The sequence below is a fragment of the Spinacia oleracea genome, chromosome 5 (genome assembly GCF_020520425.1).
Source record: "Spinacia oleracea cultivar Varoflay chromosome 5, BTI_SOV_V1, whole genome shotgun sequence".
NCBI classification, from domain to species: Eukaryota; Viridiplantae; Streptophyta; class Magnoliopsida; order Caryophyllales; family Amaranthaceae; genus Spinacia; species Spinacia oleracea.
The window spans coordinates 443,178-469,194 of NC_079491.1; the positions used below are offsets into that span (position 1 = coordinate 443,178).

Sequence of the window (26,017 nt, forward strand, 5' to 3'; positions counted from 1 at the left end):
TGTAACTATAAGTTTTAGATCATGGTTTATTTCATAAATCAGTAAATATAGAAAACAAATTAATTTAAAGATTAGAAAAATCAGAAATTAATAACCTAAAATTCAAAAATTCAAAAACTGATCACAAATAAAGTAAAATAAAAACATGAACAATTAATTAAAAAATTAATCACAAAAGTTCAGAACAAACTGATTCTGGATTCAGAAATCGATCAAAAAAAATCCAGAACAAACTGATTCTAAATTCAGAAAAAATAAAACAACAAATAGAACATCAAATACTACAATCAGAACATTCAATCTACTCAATTACTTACGAATTTTCTATATTTTTACCTTACAATCAAAACTTATCACAAATTAACTAAAATAATGTTTAAAAACAAGGAAAATAGTTTGAATTTTGTGTATTTCATTTACCTTCTTCGTTCGTATTTTTTTTCCAGGTTGATTTGTTGAATATTCACCTTCGTTCATCTTCAACTGACAAAATTATGTTAAAATTAGCGGTAATTGTAGTAGAAGAGAAGAAATATAGAACAATGAAGCGAGACTTTACCTTAAATCAGTAAGTAATCGGCGATTTTGGAGCTTGATCGCCGTTCTCTAGAGCTTTAATGGTTGTTTCTGGAGGAGAGAGAAAATGGTGAGAGAGAGGGTGGAGGATAATCGTTTGTAGAGAGAGAGCGTGAATACTGAGATTAGTTTGAGAGAGAAAGGGGCGTGGGTTTTATTATGTTAGTAGTTGGAAGGTTATTTACATATTGCCATTAATTGGTTTTAATCCTAGCCCTTAGATTGAATCTAATCCTACGGATTAGATTCATTCTCATATATACTAGTATACTCACATAGGGACCTATTTTCACCGGATCCCTCCCCTATATATATATATATATATATATAATATATTGTTGGCTTCATCTTAATATATATTTTCAAAATATTAATATTTTTATAAGTTTGTATAATATGTAGTTAAAGATATTAATAGTCAAAGTTGTGCATTGGCAACCGTGTCCAATCAAAACGGTGCGAGTAATCCCTTCAGTGTTATTAGATTGAGGGAGTAGAAGATTGTTGGGAATAAATCTTCGCCGTCCAAAAGAAAATGTTGGGAGAGCATTGATTATGGGGGTTGGTGAGGAGAGAAAGACATGGTACTAAGTTGTCTGACTAATTAACTAAACTTGATTACTCATGGAGTAGTAGGTTAAAACTAAGTAGGTCTTACCGGATAACTGGATATGACAGTTTCCTACCTACCACCACCGGGCGTCAACCATTTACGTGTAGTCGGCGTCGCCTTCTGGCTAAATTCATACTTGAATAATAATGTAGTATTCCCATATGAATATGAATGGTCCTAATCTAAAGTCTTATACTCCCGCATTCACAATTCATTCTATCAGTAAGTTAACAAGCTCTGCTAGTCAATACTACAAGTGCAATCAGGAACTACACTTAGGAAGAAGAAAAATCACTGAGCAGGAACAGCACTTAGGAAGACGAAAAGTTCCTTAACACATTCATTCATTGGCCAAAAAGATAGTATGTGATTTACATTCTCATATCCACATAGCACATAGCACATAGCACATAGAATAGAATACTAGACCTCCCTGAATTGCATATAACGCGTCAGCTTAGTAGCACAGCAATCATCAAATAAATGTTCCAATCCCAACAACAAAATCCCCTTTCAAAACTGTAAACCAATGGCAACCATGGCTCTCTCAGCCCCATTTTCAAGGAAGGCACCCCTTGGAAGTTGGAACTCAAAACTAGAGCCATTTAAGCTGTTGTTCAAAGCAATAGCAAAATCAGGTCAAGTAAGACCATGCTACGGCCCAGGTTGTGTCAAGTAACTAGGTCCGTCCTCTGGTGAACTCCCATCTTACCTCACCCGTTGACTATGGATGGGACACATCATCAGGATTATCAACTGACTCAGAAACCTCGGCGAAGTTTGGTTCAAGGCTGGTTCCCAAATCCTCAGTGACAGTGGTCTCGACTACCTGGGCAATTCAAGCTTGATCCAGGCACAAAGCATCTTGGCCATCTGAGTTTGCCAGGTCTTCCTTATGGGTGCAGTCCAAGTTTTCGGGTTGAAGATGGGACTTTAGGTGAGGTCATTGAACCTCTGTACCCATATGGCAGCTTTGACCCACTGGGACTAGCAGGTGAAAGGACAAATAAATTTCAAACATCCTGATATCATAATCAGAAATACCCCAGCCAAACTGCAGTCTGCAGATAACAAAATAAGTTTCGGAATATATCAGATCATTGTAAACATTAAGTAGCACAGCAATGGATACTTTTATACTATATAGCTGTTGCACCACACGTATGATGCAACGACAATAATCATAAACAATTTAAACATGACCCCAATTAGTAAACCTATAAAAGAACTCAACACGAGATATCATAAGTGTGAAACAGATAGTATCATTTGGTTGATGATGTTAGAACTCAACAACTCATCAAAGAACTCAACCCTTATAACGCTTTTTGTTTCCATAACATCACCCTGAGGCCTTTACTGAGTTGATTACAAGTATAAATTTCTGCTTACCAATTAGGGTTTTGCTCAAGGAACGAACCAGTTCAATCATTGATCATCCTTTTTAGAACATAAAGTGATCTCAACCATTTGCATTCCTCTACCTGCTACAACAACCTGATAACAATTCCTGAATGAAAATAATAAATGTTAATAATGAAGATACTTTCTCATAGATGGAGACGAGTTTCCATGCTATTTGCAAGAAAAAAAAATGCTTCACTAACCCTCCACAGGCTCTGACATCTAAAGCTTCTGGCTCTGGCACACTAGTAATAAAATGACCATACTCCGTTAGATTATCATGCTCTTGGATCTTCCAGCACCTTACTCTTTGATCAAGACCGGTAGAGAAGACCCAGATCCCATCTGTCCATACACCTGAACCAAATGGAAACCAAGATATAAAAACTTCCAGTGTAACACAATTTTGAGAACATTTTGTAATGTGAGCACGTGAAAAGATATCTCTATCCCCTTCCCAAGATCAATTTCACTAAAGCTTTGGGAGTCGTCAAAAGTTATGTACGAAAGTCACTACCAAGTTAATACTATGCTAGGAGAAATGACATTCTTTTTGCAATGACATCAGAGTGTCATTCTTCCTTGAACAGAGGATATACAAATAAAAGGAGAGACAAATCAGCCAATTAGGGTAGTTCAAAACAGGGCAATGACATACTCATTCCACGGTGCCAAGAAGCGCAAGCAAGATTAATTTAACATAAGAGATGACATATAATGATATAACCCCTGCCTACAGGAGCACAGAGAGATGAAGAATACTGTTTCAATAGAACAAATGAGTGATTACTTGAAACAAATGAGTACCTTTTACGGCAGAACTATGAGCAGCTATGGCTTTGTTCTGATATAAGAATTTGATTGAATAACTTTGGTTTGAGCCAAACTGGATAGTGCGTTCAGGGCTTCCTGATTTTGATATTGTATCACCTTCTTTTCCCATATGGTCCAAATTTGATCTTGACGGAGATGGTGTCACAACAAATTGCAGAAAACTAAGTGCTTGGTCATCCCCCCCACTCACGATGCTGTACGGAGAACCATTTCCAAGATTTCGACAACAAAGGTGCAGACAATTGACACCAGATTGGTGAATATTATGCAAGATATGAAATGCTTTTATTTCAGAAACCCCGTCACAAGAATCTTCAAAACATTCCCCAGATTTAGAGGAAGCTATTTCTATGTTACCAGATAATTCCTTCCCCTTTAAGATCATTATTTCTGGTGATTCATCAACAGCATCTTTATTAGAGACAATTTTGTCTTTCAATGCCACAGAATCTGCAGATGTTTCTTTATGTGCATCAACAGATTTCCACCAGCGACCACCTTGGCTACCTCTACCAGTGCGTGGTCGTTTTTGAAAATCAATAGACTTTTCCAAGTGAAGCGATGATACTCGCTGCATAAACGCTTCAATGCTTTCAGTAACATCCCAGAAGGCAATACTTCCATCAGTTGATCCACTAATAATGATATATATGTTCTTGGTCATCATTTTACCTGCCATTACCTTATTGAGGTTAAATCAAGACAATCTTACAGAAGAAAACACTAACGGAAGTGAAGCAGAACAATCTGAACCCAACAAGCCAGCCATACACTTAAGTGTAGATAAATGAGTATTTTATATCTTACATTCTTACAAACTTTATTCACGTTATTGTATTTACAATCAAACACATATTCCCTATCCCCACAATGTTCATTATTCATCTCTTTTGCTCATAGAATCATGGGGGGAAGTAAAATTCATCTGCGTACTCTATCAACTTTTGAGACCATGTTGCATCAGATTACAAGTCTAAAGCAGGTCTCAAGGGGCATCTGTAGACACCAAAATTTAAATTTTGGGGATCATATATGTTTCTCCTACCTATACACTTAGCTGATAAATTAACCTCGAGAATTATTCTTCAGCATCCAAAGCATAGAACCGTAACAGTTTCTCCAAGATCAACTGCTTACCAAACAGATTAATAGAAATATGTCCTCCCTAGTTTTACCCTAGAAGTTGGGGTCTCAAGTCTTTTAATGATGGATCATGGGCCTGACGATGTATTTCTTCTTCTTACTCATGATATAATAGTCATATTAGGCACAGTAAGAGTAGGCTTCAATATTGGAAATAGGGTTTAGGGGGTGTTTGGTTTGGGGCCTTCAGAAAGGGTATGCAACACATTGACCTACTCCTCCAATATTTCAGATGTATACCAGAAGAAGCAAGTGACAAGCAGCACAGCAAGACAGGAGGGAGGAAACAGAAAAGCAAAACCATGAAGGGAGGAACCACGACCTGCAGACCATTAATGCTCTTTGTCCTATCTGAACACTATGTTTGTCTAAGTTGCTTTTGATTAATTAGTTTTGTCTGGATCTTGAGAATTATTGGCTTAGCCTTGGGGGAGAGAGACCTCTCGAAGAGTCTAACTTTTGTATTCAAGCTTTAAGCTTTACTAATATACAAACATCAACCTTCCTCTGAATTTTCTGTGTTGTGCTACTGTGTTAACTCACTTACAAGGCAAGAACCTTAGTTCATTCCAGGGTAAGGGAACAAAACACCGCTTTTTCTCTTTGTTGTCTGTCAAGGTATTTTTACCATTCCCTTTATCCCTATGCTACTGCTTGTTCTCCTTTTTTGTTGTCTAACCCATTTTAATCATTCCCTTTATCCCTATGTTTCCCAAACTTTCCTCCGCCATGATCCCCAAGCCCCAATGGAATCATCATTATCCCCACATTCCTGAATACCCAACCAGCTTTGACCAACGTTGACCACCCGATAGCACCACAACACCACCTGTCCCACCTCCCCAACAACCAGAACTTTCCTGCTTCCCACCAACCACCTCGAAAATAACCTCTAACCCTGAAAACCACCCCACCACTCCGAAAACAATACATCCAGCCCGAAGACCACCCCACCGGCCGAAAAACCACCCCAACAATGAAGAAAATCCACCGCTCAACTGGGTCAAAGGGAGGGAGGGAGAGAGAGAGAGTTAACTTGATTGAGGGAAGGGTGGCGGATAAGGTTAACATCACCGACAGAGGAGGGGCATTGGCAGCAGCAGAGAAGGGGAAGCGTATGGTGGTGGTACAGATTGAAGAGAAGGGGTGGTGGTGGTTGTTGAGGCCTTGAGGGAAGGGTAGTGGTGGTTAATTCTCTAATCACCTCACGAACCGCTAACCGAAAAGTGAATAATAACATGAAATGGTACATTTTGGATCTAATTTAGCAAATTAGGTAGTCAATTGTAACCCGTGCCCATTATAGTACTAGCGAATCAAGTAAAAATGAGTTGTAGGTTCCTTTTCATATAACATAGAACTAGGGAACTTTGATGGTTTAGCTTTCCATCCTCTTTGTATCCCTTTCGAAAACCGAACCTCCCACAATATTTTTCTCATATTCGTCAGATTATGTTATAAGGTAGTGTCTTGATTCCTAAGGTTTGTCTTGAAATGAAAAACAAGACCATAAATAAGAACTAGTATATTCCTTCATCGGCATAGTGTATTTGATATAAAGTCCAAAATGACAGACCTTGATAGAGTTGGCAAAGAGGAGCTACAGCATGCTGTAAAGCCAGAACAGGGGATGACAGGGGAGCCAAAGATGCAACATCAAACCTGCAAAGAAGAAGAAAGTGCAACATTTAGAGAAATCTATTGAGTCCTAATTAACTTTTAGCAATCACCGAATGATCTAATTGTTGAACGGCATTTATCTTACCAATACCGATATGGAAGAACTAGTGCCCGCAGCGTTAGAGTAGCATCAGAGCAAGCAACAACAACAAAACACACAGTAAACCTGGAAATAGATTAATGTGGTGTCATAGAAACCTCAATTGTGCCCTTAAATGAACAATTGTGGCAGAAGTAGTCAAAATTAAGTTACCTTGACTTGGCATTATTAACAAGAAAAGAAGTAACAGCTAGATATCTCCAATCATTATCTTGTGCATCTCCATGTTGCTTTAGACCTATCTCCATAGAGGATGAAACAGCTTCGGAACCAGGAACTTCATCTGATGGTCTGGCTAAGTTTCCATCACTTTGAGCCTTTTTTTTAGTGCGAACGCATTTGACTGGCATGTCGGAAGACAGCCACTTGAATGACATTGAAGACATATGTCCTGGTGAAGACTTATGGCTGTCACATTTCTTTTCTAAGCCATCAGCAGATACATCTCCCTCAATTCTTTGACTTTTTTTTAATAACCATGAAGTTAGCACCCGTTTAGCCCCAACAGAAATTAGCAAGCATGGATTCTCGATTTTGTCCAAGGAATTATTGGCCCCACCAGTCCCATCAGTTGCTTCAATGATTTTAGTTTCCGCCGAATATATCTTTGACACGAAACATAATGATCTCACAGCTGAACCTCCAACATGTTCCCCAAGTAAATTGGACAAGGCCCACTTACCAGTACCATGATTATACCTGAGCCATCCATCATAAAAATTTACATTAAAAATTACTTGCAAGTTGCAACAATAAGAGGTCTATGATTTTTTAACTTTATTAAACAGCATGCAGCTTGTACAGCTGCACATATGTTGTTCCAAAATGTATTCGAACAAAAAGACAACAGAAAAGAAAAAAATTAATGAAACGATATCCAATTTCAGTATAGAAGACTAGGGGCAGTTAACAATCTTTTGTATGGAAAAACATACCTAGTCAACCTCACTGTACCATCTTCACCTCCAGTAGCAACCCAGCTTAATTTAGGATGAAGAAAATGTGTTGCACATTGAACATCATCCGGGATAAAACATAAGGAGTGGATCTCTCTCCCGTGGAATTGTAAGTGCAAATTACGCGGAAATATCTTCATTTCACCATCTGGTATCCAGTATCTATGAACGTAGATTATCTCATCCTGGAGAGCATACATAAAATTTCAAAATAAAAATTAAAGAAGGTAGTCAATTGTTAAAGTTACACAAGTAAATAGCTATTGATAATAAAACTGTATCCGTTGGGTAGAAGATAAGCTCCCAAATGTGAATTTGACTGATTCACTGACAATCAAAACTGGCAGACTGCAAGCCACAATTTGGATTCATGGATAGGTGTTGATTCCTTCATCTCAAGTACCTCTATGCGTATACTCGACGCAAGAAAATTTGTGGTGACTTGAACATTTCATTTTAGGAAAAAATATAGAATAAATGGAAGCTGGAGTCCTGGACATGTACCCGTGTTGTCCATGTTCTACACTAGTATGAATCTAAGTAATTAAAATTTAATTCAATAGTCGATAATTGGAAAATGATCAAAAAAACCTCGATACTGCAACTAAAAGTAGCACTCCCTCCTTTTTTTATGTACCGAATTAGTGTAGACTCTTGCTTCGAGAAGAGGTGAGTGGGTGTAAGAAAAAGGTAAAAAATGTAAGAGAGAGGTAGTAAAATACAACAACAACAACAACAAAGCCTTAGTCCCAAAATGATTTGGGGTCGGCTAACATGAATCGTCGTAGGAGATCGTCATTGTCACCCATCAAACCAGAAAAGAGCATGAAGTAAAAAGGAAAAAACAAAGAAGAGAAAGTCAAATTAATGAAAGTAGGATAAGAGAAAATGTATATATATATATATATATATATATATATATATATATATATATATATATATATATATATATATATATATATATATATATATATAATAGAAGAAATATTGTAAGAGATAATAAAAATAAGTAAAATTTAAAATAAATGAATAAGTAAAATAAGTGCATTTCAAAATAGCATGTGAAATTAAAAAAATTGAAAGAATTTTAAAAATAAAATAAAAGTAAAATAAAAATAAAGATAATCAGAAACATTGAAGTTGTGTAAGTCAAATGAAGTCATCAATGTATATTCTCTCCCTCCACTCTGTCCTATCCAACGCCATATTTTCCTCAATCCCAAGAAAGCTCATATCGTGCTCAATCACCTTCCTCCAAGTTTTCTTAGGTCTTCCCCTACCCCTTGCAATTCTATCCCTTTGTCACCCTTCTATCCTCCTAACCGGGGCATCATTTGATCTTCTGCTTACATGTCCAAACCATCTTAAACGATTTTCCATCATCTTAAACTCAATCGGTGCAACCCCTACTTTCTTCCTAATAATCTCATTCCTCAAACGATCCTTTCTTGTATGCCCACACATCCAACGTAACATGCGCATCTCCGCCACATTCATCTTGTGCACGTGACAATGTTTCACTGCCCAGCATTCCGTGCCGTATAACAAAGCCGGTCGAATTGCCGTGCGGTAAAATTTTCCCTTCAATCTTTGGGGCATGCCTGAGTCACATAGGAACCCGTGGCACCTTTCCACTTCAACAAACCTGCTTTGATTCTATGGGCCACATCGCCATCCAATTCTCCATCCTTTTGGAGAATAGATCCTAAATAACGGAACATTAAAATAATGGGTAATTTTGGGTTGGTGTAAGAAAAAAGTGGGAGAGAAATGATGGAAAGGTGTAATTATTGTGGGGAAAAGGGGTAAGATGGTAAAATATATTTGCCAAAAAGTAGAATAGAGTAGAAGTGTGTAGAACAAAAAAACACCCTTCTTTAAAAAGTGGGTACATCAAAAAAAATAGAGGGAGTAGTTAGAAATCTTTGAAACGTGAACGTGATACAACAACGGAACCAAAGGCTTGTTTCCAAAAGGATGGGTTGACTGCATGAACAAAGAGCAATAAAAAGTACGTTCTGGATAAAAGGACATTGTGTTCTAATAATTAGCAGTAGTCCTAGAGAATTACTCCCTTAGTCCCTTCACTCAAAATTTAAAATCTTTAATTTTTGTTTTATAACTTCTAGTTAAAAATCAATAGATGGAGAGGAAAAGATCAATTGAGGATGAACATGCATCCTAGCAAAATTACAGAACTGTCTCCATTCACTTTTGTGTACATGTCATATGCGGACGATGCGGTTGTACTTCTTAGATTATAACGAAATATTAAATCATGTAAGTGGGTGTAAATGTGTCTGTTTGCTGCATGTATAAAATATATAAGTTTCCATGTTGTTAGCATAGGTCACAACGAAAGTATCTACATGCACTGGGAGTATAAAGGATGTACTAATAACAAGAAGGTACATTAATACATTTGTACAGGTGGGGGGAAGAGAGTAGAGAGCATGCCTTAACATATGCAAAGCCGCTGCAGATTTCAGGTGTCTGACCAACATAATAAGAATGAGGACGGCGCCATCCCCCACACTTAACTTGCAGTACCTACATTTACATGCATTCTTAGGCTCCAAGATAGGTAAGAGGAAAACAAATTCAATTGAACCTTTAAACTGCTACTTTCTCCCACCATTCTCCCCCATAAAATATCAAAAAAGAAGAAACGAATAGCAGAAGAGGACCTTAGTTTCAGAGAGTAAATTCCATATCAAAAAGTCTGTTGATGAGAAACCAACTGCATAGCTGATATTTGCTGAATCATCCGGGGAAGAACGGTAAGAACAGAAAGACTGAACGAGGCTTAATTCCTTAGCATGTCTCATTCCCACAAATTCAACAGTTTGTTGATCTCTGTTATATTCCAGATAGCATATGCACCCATCACCTCCAGTCTGAACAAAATGCATATGCAGAAAAGGACAAAAGATTAAACTCTATCAAATTAGCTTCACTTGCAAAATTACATATTTGACCAGCCTCTTAGTTGTTAAAACATATTTTACCAGTCCCCAGCTAACAACAGGCCCCAGTTAGAGTTGAAAAGACAAGACAAGACCGAGTAGCAAATGGTAGATGAGGTTAATTTTGGTGCCATAACTTGTATAACAGAGTGATAAGATAATAAATTATCAGCAGAATCCGAGAACCACAAACTGATTCTAAGTGATGAAGGTGAAGTTGTAAGATTAGAAACCATGACAATGATATATGACAAGGTGGAAGGAATACAGTGGACATTGCACAGATGGAACAGCAAAGGAATGACAGGAAAAAAATGTAAAGAAAAAAAGAAGATGTTTTCCTTTCTTGTTTTAGGACGACCAAAATATTCTATCATCGGTTTCTAATATCATTTGTGTAACAAATATGGGGATTAAACCAAGCTGCGAAGAAGAATGAACTGAGAAATTGACTAGATATTGGAGACTTCAGGTCCCCAAATGTGTATTTATAAACACTTAATCCCTAGCCAAATACAGATGTCCCCTTGAACTTTTCAAGGCGGTGAGAAGTGAGGTAAAACTTTGACCAATTGTTAACATTACTAACTATTAAAATTATCTCTATTACATAAGCCCAACTGTTCAAAACTTTGGTGTCCACCTAAAGTAATACTGTCTCTTGTTCAACTGCCTTGTGCACCCAACACAGGTTTCTAACAGACTAAAATAGTGTGTGTTTTTTTCTTTAATTTACATGTATGGACTTCAAATCAATATGTTCTTAATGATAGTAACAGCCGAAGTTCATAAACTTGGACTCAGAACTCAGAGGAGGATGTAAAATAAGGGCACAAGGAAAAACAAAGTGAACTGAAATTTAAATATGTACTCAAAAGAGTACGGTAAGTAAAGAAGCCTGAAACACACTTATTTCTGCCGCTACCAGGTTAAAAATATAACTTCAGACATTACCGAGCAAATTTCAACCAAACTGGAGGTGAGTCTGACAATTGATATGCTGCACACAGTAGATATCCCGTGAGCTCCTTTGAAATATGTTAAAGGTGTCATCTCAATGGAGAGTATAGAACTATCATGCAGAATCCTCTTTGACAAAGGAAACAAAATAAGATTACCACGCAAATCCCCGCAAACCAATGCCTGCAAAAATCAAAGTTCAAAGGACCAGAATGAGCATAAGAAACAATTTTGCATTAGTCTGCCATAGTTTCGCTGTAATAACATTTTTCACAATATCGTGAATAATGCTTACTACACAAGTCACCGGCCAATCTGCAGATAAAGGAAGTGAAAATGATTAAGAAAGGAAAGGGATACCTCTTCCTCAACCGAGGCATCCAGACACATTATCCTTGCACCAAAAGGTGACATGAAACTTGCAACTAGATACACATCACAATTTCTCACAGCATCATGAGATACAGAATCAGACAGCTTCCATAGCTTCACCAAACCCCTTGGGTTAGATGTGAAAATGAACCTGAAAACGAGAGGAATATAAGTATCACAGACATGTAGTTACACGTACAACAGCCATGCACTCTTTCAATGACTAAATAATCGTACAGAATCTTCTAAGCAAAGAGAAACCATCGGCTGGATGAACTAATATTTAACATCAACAATACTACAGAAACTGGTGAAGGTAGAGAAGAAGGGGGAAAGGAATCAGTTCAAAAGCAAGGCCATAACATGTGCCCAGAATAACAGATATTGTGTTCTTGACTTCTTGGAGATAAAAACAATGGAATAAATATCAGAGGAAGTATGATCACACGACAAAGAGGAAATCAAGTGGCCTAAAAGAAAGAAAAAAAGCACAACTCAAACAATAACTAAATAAAAATTGAGAAGTTTTTTCCCCTTTTCTGGGTGGGGAGGGGGTGGGTGGGGGGGGGGGGGGGGGGCGGGGGCTTGCCCAATCCAGCAGAAACGAGAGAACCCATGAACTGATGATTTCCATTAGGCAACTCATATAGTCGGAGAAGGTTCATTGGTTGACGAAATGACGTTGATATGGTTCCCAACTTCCCATTTCAATCACCACAATGCTTCTTTCATAAGGAAGTTCAAACTAAACCTTTAAACTATTTTAATTAAAATAAATATAGATCAGAACGGTCATTTACCCACTTCCAAGTGCCTTGCACCAATATACTCCTAAGAGCTGCCTTTCCATTTCAGCAGACCATGATATTCTGACTGCTACTTGAGGAGCACCATCACGGAATACGACTTTTATGACTTTCACGATTCCTCTACCATCACCAACAGAAATCCAATCCTCGAACTCAGACAGATTTCTGGAAAACAAATCCATGCAAATTAATGGGACCTCCTCAGTGATTCTGATAAGTTCAGTCCATTGCACAGTTCCACTCTCAGATAATTTAGCATGGTACAAGTAACCATGGTTTGTTGCAACATAGATCATATCCTTGCGGGCGAATTTCAAACAGCGTACATATTCACTCTTGCTGCACCAGAAAGAATAAAAGTTCAAGAATACATTGAACAGTTCTAAATGAATGAGAAAGTAACAAGAATGATGGCAGTTTTCGGTCATTTTTTATAACTAAATCCAGCTACTAATTAGTAATTATCTCAGTTTTGGAGCAAGTCTTCTAAGTTGGTCTGGAACTGACAAGGGAGGAGGGGAGGATACAACCCCAAAAAAGTTTTTTTTAAAAAGTAAAGTAAACTCTGCCTCTCTTCCCTCGCCCTGATCTACCGCCATTACAGTGCTACCCAAAATTCTCCTCTTCTTAGTTGGTAAGGAGTCTTAGTGAAACATGATTCGCTAAGAAAAAAGAGTTAAAAGATAACAAAGTAACAAGGTGCTATTATCCCATACATCCACTTAACTATCACTTAAGGGGATCATGGTATAGCCATATGAGAGGCATTTCCGGATTTAACACAAGGATAATTCATTAGTTATTATGTGAACATATTTTTCAACTTGTTGGTGCAGTGCATCAACAAAAATACTAAAACAAACCTTGGCCATCTAAAAGAACATTTTTTGATAATGGATGACAGAATATTTAAGTTCCTTACAGTTCCCTAATTGAGGGCCACGAAAAGAAAAAGCAAGTGCATACCTGTCCATAAGCATGCTTTGACCTGATGAGTTTGGAATGCAAACTCTGAAGACCTCTGCTTCTCTTTCCTTGACCCCTTTGATAGATTCACCTGAGACTGCAGAGAATGAAGAATGCAAACAGTGGACTTTGATTGCAGAATCAAACCCAGCAGTAACAAGAAGTGAAGTATTTGGATCATAGAGACATCGCCATATACCCCTCCCTCTGCCAAACACAAATAACTGTTCATAAATACAAAGAACACAAAGATAAAGAAATAAAGAAACAAACGACAGATAGAGTTTAATTTACACTGAGGAGCAGCTGATAAAACTAATAAAGTTATATTAGCCGCACGCAGCAAGAACATGAACTCGCAATAATATCCTTATACATCGAAATGAGAATCTGAAGGCAATACAAATGTTATCTATGTTACTCAGAACACTCATTTCACCTTTGGTGCTTATGTCAAGTGAAGGAGTGATACAACCTCAAATTATCATAGATGTATTCTTCCTAACAAAGAAAATGATGAAGCCATGGTCCATGGACCAAGCTACATGCTGAACAAAGAATATCAGGGTCATGGTGATCAAATTTGAAGGACAGAAAACCCTCCCAGGATAAAGTCCTGTATTTCAAAAGGCACTACTTAATACTTATTGATTTTCAAACAAATTTAATTATTTAAGTAAATAAAGGTTCTAGAAGCAAAAAACTGAAATGAAGTACACTTACATATGCTCCTTAATAACTCTTAGCTCTTTTCCATCCAATCCCCATACACGGCATGAACAATCCTCTCCAGCAGTGACAATAAACTTAGAAAAGAACACACGTAAAAAAGATTCAGTTTGTAAACTGAAACATTAGACTATATAAACAAAGTTAGCTTCCTATTATGTTTTTACACTATACCAGAACATGTAGACAAAAACAGGTAAACGATTCTGTGCAATTCCAATGTCCATAACCGGAAAAAAATATGACTGCTTAATACTTATTGGTAAAGTGAGAAAACGGATGAAAAGTCTAGAACATGAGAATCCAAAAAAATGGTTTTTGAACAACCAAAAGAGACAGGAGATGATGATGGATAGTTTCCCCCCACATATTTACCTACCATTCAGGGTAACTTTTAACCATCCAACATAAAATAAAAATGACTAACATTGCAACATAAATTTATAATGAACGGTCAATTAAAATAATCATGGATAAAGCTTAAAGAAAAAAATAACAGCACTAGAAGATATTACAAGCTAAAAGCAGTTTAATGACTAAAACTGAGATAAATCAAATCTAGAAGAGGTGATTCAAAGCTTACTGAGTCAGATATGCAGCAATCCCAAATCCTTGCACCATGACCAAACAACACGGGACCAGCCGAGTAATGGCCATGTAATTTTGTCAAATCATCAGTCATGTCCATTTCAGCATTGGTAATCCACATTCGAGCACTGAAAACTAGTCTAATCAATTTCTCATAGTGCAAACTAAAAACCTAACACAAATGAAGCAGAAATTATCCGAGAATGCATGAAGTAGCTCACCTACGATCATCAGACACAGATACAAGCTTGGTTCCATCACTAGACCATGATAGGTAAAATATAGAACCCTGGTGGCCAGCAAGTTTGGAAATAATGTCAACTTCATAGTGGAGACAATCAAGAGGGTGCATATCTTCAAAAACGCTATCGGGGTCTTGTCCAACATCTGTTGGAGGTTGTTTCCTATTTTTTTGAACCAACTTCCATACAACGATCTGGAATACCATACAAAAGGAAAATCAAAGACTGAGTTTTAATAAAGATGAATTGTCCATGATCAACCACTTACTATATTGTGCAAAAAGGGGGGGGGGGGGGGGGGGGGGGGATTGTGTTAATCCATAGAAGCAAGACCTGTTTTTGAGATGTAATATTTCACTTTCTCCCTCACCCCTTACCACTCTACATTGATACAGTTATGATACTTACAAATTAAGAATTAAATTGTACTTGAAGTAATTGGCAAGAATAGGTGCCAAATTGAATGACATGGCTTTTCTTTGATTTTCATTTTTGGGCTAAAGTTCGTTTCTTTGTATCAGAATATGAATCTGCCTTTTTCAGTGCATTATAATTTGTATTGTTGTCTCATATTGGACATTTCCATTATTATATAATTGATCATCAATAAATAAGGATTAAGAAGTGGAAAAGATGTAATATATAGATTTATTTAAAATCTACTATCTCCTTTTCATAATAATTACTATACTTCCCGTCAATGGAAATGACACAACACCTTGCTACAACCTACCTATCTTCCTAAATGTTAGTTAAACTTACTTTAGCTACGAAGACCAAGGAAGGTAGGAGAGAGTGTGTGAAAAGTGGAGCATTTGTAAAATAAAGTAGGAGAGAGAGTGTTGTAAGTGGGTTCTTCGTAAAAGAAAGTAAGAAAGAGAGTATTGTAACTGGGGTTTGTGTAACAAAAATATTGTCAAAATAAGAACAAAATAAAAGTATAACCAACAAAAAGGAACGGAAAAAAAAGGGAGAGTGTAAACAACAAAAGGAACAGAGGTAGTACTACTCCGGGAAAGGCTTTACATCTAAAACTACAAAAATGCCCTCATACTAAAGGTGGAAACCAAAATTGGTGGGTAAAAGGTGGAAATAATGAATTATTATGCCAAAAGGGAGTTCTCGCTTTCTCTCTGTAACTTTCTTAAATAATGTGCCACTTCTCTATCTAGCATCTATTGCAAAACGAAGTAAGTTATAAATATAAGCATGTGAAGCACCAATATCGTGTGTTTCAAAGCTTGCATAGTATGCAACTATGCAAATTCCATTTAGCTAGTTATCACAACTGTAACTTGAACTAGGTAACAAAAACAATCAATTAAGCCATTAGCATTTAGCAATCAGCACAAAGAATATTGTGTCCAATTGAGTGTGTTGATGGAAGGGGAATTGAAAAATCCAATAAAAGTTCATGTTAAGCAATGAATACCTCATTAAAAATAGTACCAGAGGCAATAAGGAGAGCTCTAAAATCACGACCCCAGATCTTCATAGAGTACAGAAGGCATCTCTCTACAGAGTACAGACCGAAAAACAGAATGTCAGAAAGCAGGATAAGATTATGAAACGATGATGTGTGTTACAGCCACAATTAGAAGGGGAAAGAAACTACATATCATTAACGCACAACATAATGATTTCACGTTAAGAAGGTGTTCATTTGAAAGAATGTTAAGGGAGTTTTTACAGTTGACTTTGACTTTTGTAGTAACTGGTTTTGGCGGGAAAACTCAGCTATCACAGAATTTCATTCCCAACTGAATTATGTTACTCCTTTATGTTCAATGTCAGCTGAGTTGTAATATGCTAGCCGATTAGTTGTATAAATAAACATTCCATTATACTGTATCATTCATTCAGAAAAGCAATAAAAATCTTCTTTCTCTCATCTCATATTCTCTCTCTCTTATCTCTCCTATCTCTCAAAGAAATCTGCTAGAGTTCCATGGGAATTCTGACAGAAAAGCCAAAGAATAACATTGGTATCAGAGTCATTCGAGCAATTGCTGCTTGAATCTCTACTATCCACCATTGTTAAGTGGTCTGTGAGCTTCAATTCAGCTCTGCACACCAGGTGTTTGACATTTTTCCAAACTGAGAAGATTCAAACTGAGAAGATTCAAAACTGAGAAGATACTGTGACTAGTGATTGATTGCAGTTGTGTGAAATCAATTCGATTGCAATTGGGTGATCAAATCTTGAGTTCCAAATCTGGCGTCAGCAATCACAAAGAAGGTGACTGCAATGGAGGAACAGTGAAGGTTCCAGGAAGAGAAATGGGCAAAACAACAAGCTCAAAACAAATTGCTTCAAGATTCATTGAAGAATATGATGATTTCAATCCAAGAGTTGTATGGAAGATCGAAGACAGCTGAGGACAAGAGGAACACATACTCTTCTTCTTCATCTTCTTCTTCCAAGAGTGGATCACAAGTGGATGGACTCAAACCAAGCAGAATTCGAGGGTATGTACCTAAATTGGAATTCCCTAAATTTGATGGAACAAACCCTAAAATATGGATTTAAAATTGCAATAAATACTTTACTCTGTGCAAAATAGAAGAGGATCAGAAGGTTGATTTAGCTAGTCTGAACATGGTAGACAAGGCTGAAAAGTGGGTGTCCAGTTACCTAACTGTTGGGAGAAATGTAGACTGGTCTGACTTCATTCTAGACTTGTCAGTAAGGTTTAACGATGACATTGGTTGTAATGTGGTAGAAAAAATCAATAGGTTGCAACAGACTGATTCTATTGAAGGGTACATTGATGAGTTTCAGGATCTTAGGTCTTTGATGTCGCAACAGAATCATATGCTTCCTGATTCTTATTTTCTGGATAGCTTCGTTGGTGGTCTTGAGCCAACAGTCAAACCTATAGTCAGGGCTTTCAAACCAAAGATTGTATCTGAAGCAGTGGAGTATGCTAGGTATCAAGAAGAGTCTCTTAGTGTTAACCAACCTAATCCTTATAAGAACTCTTTTGCTTGTCATGCAGTAAGCCACAAACCAGCATTTGCCAACACCAAACCACCTATTTTGGCTAATCCCTTAAACCAGACAAGTTCAGATTCAAAGAGACCTTATAAGTATATACCAGTTGATTTTACACAAGAAAAAATAGCCAAAGGGTTGTGTTATTACTGTGATCAGCCATATGACAGACAACACAAGTGTAAGTTCAGAGAGCCACAGTTGTTTACAGTGGAAGTAGGAAGTTATGAAGGCTTGGTTGAAGACAGTGATGAGGACATCGGTTTAGAACATACCGATTTGCAGCTTGTATTTCAGTACATGCATTATCTGCAAAACAAAACTTTAGTACTATGAGAATCAAAGGAGCTGTAAATGGTTCACCATTACATATTCTCATAGATTCTGGCAGTACACACAACTTCTTAGATCTATCTTTAGCTAAGAAATTGGGGTGTGAATGGAAGAACATGGAACCCCAAGCTGTGACAGTAGCTGATGGTAATCACATTATGTGCCCACATCAGTGTAAAGAATTCTCTTCGGAAATGCAGGGAAAGCAATTCCTAACTGATGTAATGTTGATTCCATTAGGAAGTTGTGACATGGTGCTAGGCATTCAGTGGCTAAGTACCTTGGGGCCCATCTGTTGGGATTTCAAGAAGTTTGTAATGGATTTTATGCTGGATAACCAGAAATTTAAGCCTATAGGCATCCCTGCAAAGAAGGTTAAAGTGGTTGAAGGGGGGCCATCTGTGAAATTGTTAGAGGGTGTAGCTCATCTGTGTTTCAAACAGTCCATAGAAGTTAATTGAAGGTCAAACTCTCACTGAACCAATGAACCCACTGAATTAGAGAAACTCAAGAAGAAATCCAGTAGTGTGTTTGATGATCCTTCTGAGTTACCTCCCATTAGAGGGGGTTTTATCAGATTCTCGTAGGTGTTTCTATGGGTTTGTTTTTTGTAACAATGGTCGCATTGGGTATTTCCCCGGGTGTTGGTGTTAATGAGCTTAATGCTTGAATTTAGAAAATGGAAAATAGATAGTATTACACTAAGAATTGACGAACAGTTCCTTTTTTCTTCCTACTAAAGATAGTTTATTGCTGATACTTAAAAGTATGAAATAGGTGAAAAGTGATGTTCTACTAACATAAACTTTAAACTTTCATGTTTTAGTGTGTAAACATCCATTCGAAACAGCTGAGGAAATACCTAATACTCAAAGAGCTTTTGGTAAGAAGTTCGATCTCTATGGGCTAATACTTAATCAAAGAATACCAAGAATGTTTTTTTCTTTAGGATTTTTAGAAAAGTTATCACTAGAGATAGTGTGACTAATTTAGCTAGATTGAAGTATCATTGCCTTACTAAGAAAGGTATAGACCTCTATACCCGAATTTTAGTTGAAGCAGTTACATACCAATATACCATAATGGTTATCATGGTCGATTGCAGAATTCCTTTGATTGAGGGATTTGATCCTGTAAATATAAGAGTCATAAGACCCTACAGGTATCCCCTTAAACATGATACCTTAAATAGAGGGATGTTATTGAGAAGTTAATATAGGAAATGCTTGAGAGAGGGATCATCCAAAACAGTTACAGTCCTTCTGCTTCACCGGTTGTTTTACTGGGGAAGAAATATGGGACATGGAGAATGTGTGTAGATTACAGGGAATCGTAAGAGGACTGCCAAGGACAAGTTCCCAAATCCTGTTATTGATGAACTGATAGATGAATTGGCTGGTGCAATCTTTACCAAGTTAGATTTGAGGGTTGGTTATCATCAGTTGAGAGTCCATGAGGGGGATGTGTTCAAGACAGCTTTTAAAACCCACACTGCCATTATGAATTCTTAGTAATGCCATTTGGGCTTACCAATGCACCAGCTTCATTTCAAGGGTGGACGAATGATGTTTTCAGACTGGGGAAATGTGTTCTGGTGTTCTTTGATGATATCTTAGTTTACAGTAAAGAAATTACTGCTCACTTGGAACACTTAGCAGAAGTCTTTACACTTATGCAGAGAATAGAATGTCTGCAAAGGATAGCAAATGTGTATTTGCAAGTGACAAGGTGGAATACTTGGGGCATTTTATTTCAGCAAAAGGGGTGGAAACAGACCCTAAGAAGATTCCATCAATTGCTAGTTGGCCAGGAACATTGAAAGATTTGAGGTGTTTCCTAGGTTTATTAGGGTTTTTCTGAAATTTTGTGAGGAGTTATGCTTTTATTAGCAGGAAATTGACAAACTTACTCAAAAAGGGGGATTTCAAGTGGAGTAACAATGCTCAAACATCTTTTGAAGCACTGAAAAACAACTTTGACATCAGCTCCGGTGTTAGTTGTACCAGACTTTTCTATTCCCTTTGTTTTGGAAACGGATGCATCAAAGGCTGGTATTGGTGTTGTTCTTATGCAACAGGACATCCACTGGCTTATATCAGCAGAACTCTAGGTCCTAAGTGGCAGAAGCTCTTGTTGGTCACTTGTGATTAGAACTGATCAAAAGAGTCTTAAGTGGTTGTTACAACAGAAGATTTCTACTCCTTTTCAATAGTGTTGGCTATCCAAACTTATGGGGTTTGACTATGAAATCCAATACAAGAGATATGGTTGTTGATGCTTTGTCTAGAGTGGTTGGTTTGAAATTTTATGTATAGCAATTTCAGTCATCTCTTCGATTTGAGTAATCAGATTCAAGCCAGCTACATAAATACTCAAACTATTCTATAGCAACTCCAGCAAGGTGTACTGGTACCTAATTTTACAATAGTTGCAGGTTTGCTTAAGAGAAAAGGGAAGATCATTGTGGGATCTGATGACAATCTGAAGCTTAAATTGTTACAATGACAGCATTCTTTTCCTGAGTGTGGACATTCAGGCAGAGACATTACTCTTAAGAAACTTAAGAGTTTATTCTACTGTAAGGGCATGACTAAAGATGTTACACAGTTTGTCAGAAAATGCGTATGCCAGGTTTCTATGATAATTCTGTCAAACCTGGTTTGTTACAGCCACTACCTATTCCTGAAGAAGTATAGTTAGACATTTCCATAGATTTTATTAGGGGATTGCATACATCCAATGGCAAAGATGTGATCTTTGTGGTTGTGGACAGATTTATTAAAGTTGCCCATTTTAAGCCCCTCGCTCATCCATTTACGGCAATACAAGTAGATCAGTCTTATTTGGATCATGTGTTCAAGCTACATGGATGGCCTAGGAGCATTATTAGTGACAGGGACTCTGTGTTTCTTAGTCAATTCTGGAAGGGGTTATTCTCTTTACATGGTACATAATTTCTTCTCTATTCTGATGGTACAGATGGCCAAACAGAAGTAGTTAATAGGTGCTTGGAGACCTATTTGAGGTGTATGTGTAGTGAGACACCAAGAGACTGGTCTCTATGGTTACCACTTGCATAGTGGTGGTATAATATCCATTTCCATTCAGCCTTACAATTGACTCATTATGACGTGGTATACAATCAAGCTCCACCATTACACTTGCCATATTTGGCTGGAGAATCTCCAATTGAGGTTGTGGACAGAAAAATGTTAAGGAGAGAAAACATGTTGGCCATAGTCAAGTTTCATTTTACTAGAGCTCAGTTGAGAATGAAGACTCAATCTGACAAGCACAGGCAATCTGACAAGCAACGGGTGCTTTGAGATTGGGGATTAGGTGTTATTTAAACTTCAACCCTACAGACAACAAACAGTCCAAGCTAGGCTTAACAACAAGCTTTCCTCAAAATATTATGGTCCCTTTCAAGTTATAGCTAAGATTGGCAAGGTGGCTTACAAGTTATCCTACCTGACAGTGCCAAGATACATAATGTCTTACATGTATCACAACTTAAGAGATACCAAGGTCCTCTACCTATAGCTGCACATATCCCAACCTGGTTACAAGGTCAAGAGGAAGATGTCACTATTCAGCTTGAAGCCATAGTAGATAAAAGGGTGATTAAATCTCATAATAGAGCTCAAACTCAATACTTGGTTCAATGGATTGATTGTCCTGTTCATGAAGCTAGTTGGGAAGATGCAGACTCTTTTGAGCAGAGATTTCTTAATTTTGATTGTTCACTCCAGACTTGAGACAAGTCTTTTTAAAGGAGGATGGTATGTTAAGGGAGTTTTTACAGTTGACTTTGACTTTTGTAGTAACTAGTTTTGGGGGGAAAACTCTTCCATTCCTAACTGAATTCTGTTACTCCTTTCTGTTCAATGTCAGCTGAGTTACAATATGCTAGATGATTAGTTGTATAAATAAACATTCCATTAGATTGTATCATTCATTCAGAAAAGCAATAAAATGCTTCTTTCTCTCATCTCATATTCTCTCCCTTGTCTCTCCTATCTCTCAAAGAAATCTGCTAGAGTTCCATTGGAATTCTGAAAGAAAAGCCAAAGAATATAGGTGGGTTGCTTACCTGTAACAAAGAACCCTAACACAAATAGTACATTGCAATGGCATAAAAAATCCTTTTTCTTTTTGTCGTTTTGGACGAGACATAAATAGGTTCTCTTACAACAAAAGAAAACAGACAAGAACCAGTGTTGGGAGACCATTGAACTTTTAGCCTGCTGCAACGTCGAGAACTAATGTAGGAAGGCCTGTTGTCCAAAAATTCAAGTCAAAAATATTGTTTACATTGTTACTGACCTGGACATATAGCTTCAAAAATAAAACTTGAAGTCAGGGCATCCCAAATATGAACAGAATTATCATTACAGCCAACTGCAAGATAACGAAATCCTTCTTCGGAAGAAGATAGACCATCCTGCAGCAAGTTGACAATGAATCAGCGACATGAAGATCATATTTTTAAAACATATATGAACTGGGGTGAAAGGGATAGTTTTTTATACGTGTTAGCTTGAAGAAATTGCAACTTTATCAATTCATTTCCTAGGTAAAAATGGAAACAGAATACCTCTAAAAAACCAAAATCCAGGACCCAGTGAGAAAATCTTGGCAACAGCTGTAAAAAAGTTAGGTCTGTTCTAACACCTGGTTTATCTAGAGACCCCAGCTGAAAGCGCAAGCTAAACAGTTTTACTCTCCTCTCCCCTGAAATAACAACTTTAAAAGTAACAGATGAAGATAATGCATTTTCCTCGCTTAAGCCAGAAGCAATTCCATGAACACGAACTCCTTCAAACACGCAAAACGATCGTATTTGTCGACCAAGATTTACATCAAAAAGTAGGATCTGGGATCCTGAGCCTGCAAATACAAAATTTCAGAAGGCAGAGACGCTTAATTTCAAGAAGTAAAACATTCAAAGATAATCTTCGAATCAAATGAAGCACATCAACCAGCTTTTGGCACGCTATTAGTTATTACCACCACTATTAGATGAATATATGAAGCAGAAGATACAACTGCAGGCAAGTGATTTCCCAAAACAAAAACAAAAAAAGTTAGCCAAACTGCTAAATCCAATTCAAAAGCTTAACTTTTAAAAGAAACTATCTAGTACCCCAGTATGAAAATATGCAAACAACACAAGGAAAATGTTTAGATACCAATGATTCTCCAACAGCGGTGATTGAACCGACTCCTTAAAGCATGTAGTAACACTAGTAAGCCATTCAACATGAGATTACTCTAACAAAATCGAAAAATTGTTATCGCAAGAGCCTAGGATTATCCTACTCAGGGTATGAAATGCTTCGGATACTTTATTTGAGTACTTTCTCTTAAGGGTAATTAAACCCTGAACTAATAATTAAAAACTGTAACCACAATGCTACTGTACATAATTGGTTAAGTTTCATTGTTAATTAAACTTGTCAATTTAGGGATTTCATAACCGTAGAGTTAATAGCCTTCCTCGATAGACAAATAAATTCAGATCATAATTCCAATTAAATTTAGACCTAACCCTACTCATGTTCAAGATACAAATACGTATATGGAGGATGACATTGTTAGCATTTGACAATTGAAAAGTTAAAAACAATTGAAATACATAAAAACATAGAAATGAAATTGAAGTGTATACATTCAGAAACACAAGGTTGAAGAAGATGGGAGAGAAAGAAGTACCAGCAAGGAGATAAGGAAGAGAAGAGAAATGGGAGGGGACGTGAAGGAAGCAAAGAGCGGAGATTTCTCCGAGATACTGCCCTCCCTCCATTATTCTTGCCCAAACTGTTTAAACTATACACTGCCGCCGCCACCACCCTTGAGGCCACCACCACCCTTGAGGCCGCCACCACCACCCTTGAGGCCGCCACCACCCTTTGCGGCTTTGCGCCCGACCACCTTTTGACTCTTCACTTCTTTTCGCTACTCCCTATTTCTCAAACTTCTCTTTCGTTGTTTGCTACACTAGACAACACGGAAGGAGCCAACGGAGACGCAATTTGAATGATACTCTCGGCCTCTCGGGTGCACATTAGTAAGGGTGAGTTTATCTCACTTTCAATCTTCAGACTCTGTCACATCAGCTTTTCACTAATTTTTTATTATTCAGACTCACATAAGACTCTCCCTAGAGAATGATGGATAGCTAAGGATTGGTTAGAGCTTTTATCCCGCTTTCAGGTGATTATGAGATCGATTCTCATCCCCGCCCTGTAATTCATACGCACCAAAAAAAAAAAAAAAAATAAGACTCTCCCTATTTTTACATATTATCCCCAGACTCACCTAACTCCTAAATAATACTTTATATATATTTTTTTTGGGTACATTTTCTAAATTATATTAAAATTATATTTCTTATATATACAACAAATGAACAAAGTATATAGGATGTCGTAGAGCTGATCATCATGGGCTCGGCCTGCTGTCCCGACCCGACCTGAAAATTAGCGGGTTTTGGGCAGATTACTCCGGCCCGATTTCCGGGCCCGTCTCGAACTTTTTTAAAAAAATGCGGGCTTTGGACAACGCAAAACAACATTTTTAGTTATAAATTTGGCCCGGTCCGAAATGCCCCGAAAAGCCCGCTAATTTTGGCCCGAAATAGCGAGTTTTGGGCACACAAAAGTTGCCCGAACATTGGCCCGGCCCGACATTATGGGTAGATTTTTATACTCTCTGGCCCGCCCACCTTTTGATCAGGTCTAGGATGTCGGAAGTGGATTCAACACTAAATGGTGTAATGAAAGGATGATCGATATTTTGACTAGTATGAATAGATTGAGAATTTGATGTTTGGATAAATTGGGTTAAATTTTCCACTTGCTCATTTCTCATATTCTGGGATTTGATTTTTTTTTTGAATAAAAATATAATTAGTCTTTTTTTGGGTGAAATAAGATAAATTAAGTTTGAAGCAAAAGTGAATAAAAATATAATTAGTTTTTATTTTTGGGTGAAAAAAGATAAATTAAATTTGATGATTTGCCATGATTTGATTGGGGGGAGAAAAAAGTGGAGTCTTAAGTGAGTCTTGAGTGAGTCTTGGATTTTCAAACTCACTTCAAGACTTGGGATAGTCTTTTAGCACATTATCTGTAATCCCCCGTAATTTTATACATTTTATTTATATATTTTAACGAATATTTAATATATTTAATATATATTTAAACATAAATTACGGATTTTAGAAACAAATATGTAATTGAAATGTAATTAGTTTATTTCAATTGAAATACTTTAACGATTTACGAAATCAAAATGTATTTTCGAAATTTTACGTTAAAACGATTTCGAATTACGAAACCACGTTCTATTGAAATTAGAAAGCAATACTAAACATGGTGGATTCATCAACCTAAATCCTACTCCTAGCCCAATTGGGCAAAGCCCAAACCAATAAACCCAACACAATACTCCCTTCTCTTTTGTATTTTCACGTGAAACCAAAAAAGAGAGGAAACCTCTCCTCCTTCACTATTCACGTAACAAAACCCTCAACACTTCCTCTCCTTGCTGCCGCCTCCCTCGCCGTCGGACCACCACCTGCGCGTCCAACCAGTCGCCGCCGGTAAGCTCGGCCTTCTGCTCCTTCTACCTCCTTCTCTTTCGTTCTTTGCTTTCTAATGTCTTACGTTCTTTTATCCTTTTGATTGGTCTCCGTTAACTCGACTTCGCACAGCAGCCCACCGTGTTGTAACCGCCGTCCGGCAACC

The 26,017-nt window shown here is 37.3% G+C and overlaps 1 protein-coding gene across 2 annotated transcripts; it reads right to left on the minus strand.

Moving 5' to 3' along the window:
- Positions 1 to 1,464: 1,464 nt before the first annotated feature.
- LOC110776284 (uncharacterized) lies at positions 1,465 to 24,308 on the minus strand. Of its 2 annotated transcripts, XM_021980831.2 has the most exons (21): positions 23,982 to 24,308; positions 22,864 to 23,156; positions 22,593 to 22,710; positions 16,371 to 16,453; positions 14,918 to 15,132; positions 14,692 to 14,824; positions 14,103 to 14,185; positions 13,380 to 13,586; positions 12,405 to 12,752; positions 11,593 to 11,755; positions 11,227 to 11,415; positions 9,994 to 10,203; positions 9,764 to 9,856; positions 7,286 to 7,491; positions 6,504 to 7,049; positions 6,336 to 6,416; positions 6,147 to 6,232; positions 3,401 to 4,099; positions 2,797 to 2,950; positions 2,582 to 2,699; positions 1,465 to 2,250 (listed from the first exon to the last, which is right to left on the minus strand). In XM_021980831.2, exons 1-20 carry the CDS (start codon positions 24,070 to 24,072, stop codon positions 2,618 to 2,620), a joined length of 4,080 nt encoding a protein of 1,359 aa, XP_021836523.2. In that variant the 5' UTR covers positions 24,073 to 24,308; the 3' UTR covers positions 1,465 to 2,250; positions 2,582 to 2,617. The 2 variants fall into 2 exon arrangements, with proteins under 2 accessions (XP_021836523.2, XP_056683908.1); XM_056827930.1 differs by lacking the exons at positions 22,864 to 23,156; positions 23,982 to 24,308 and adding an exon at positions 18,209 to 18,242 and having other exon boundaries at positions 22,593 to 22,686.
- Positions 24,309 to 26,017: the final 1,709 nt, after the last annotated feature.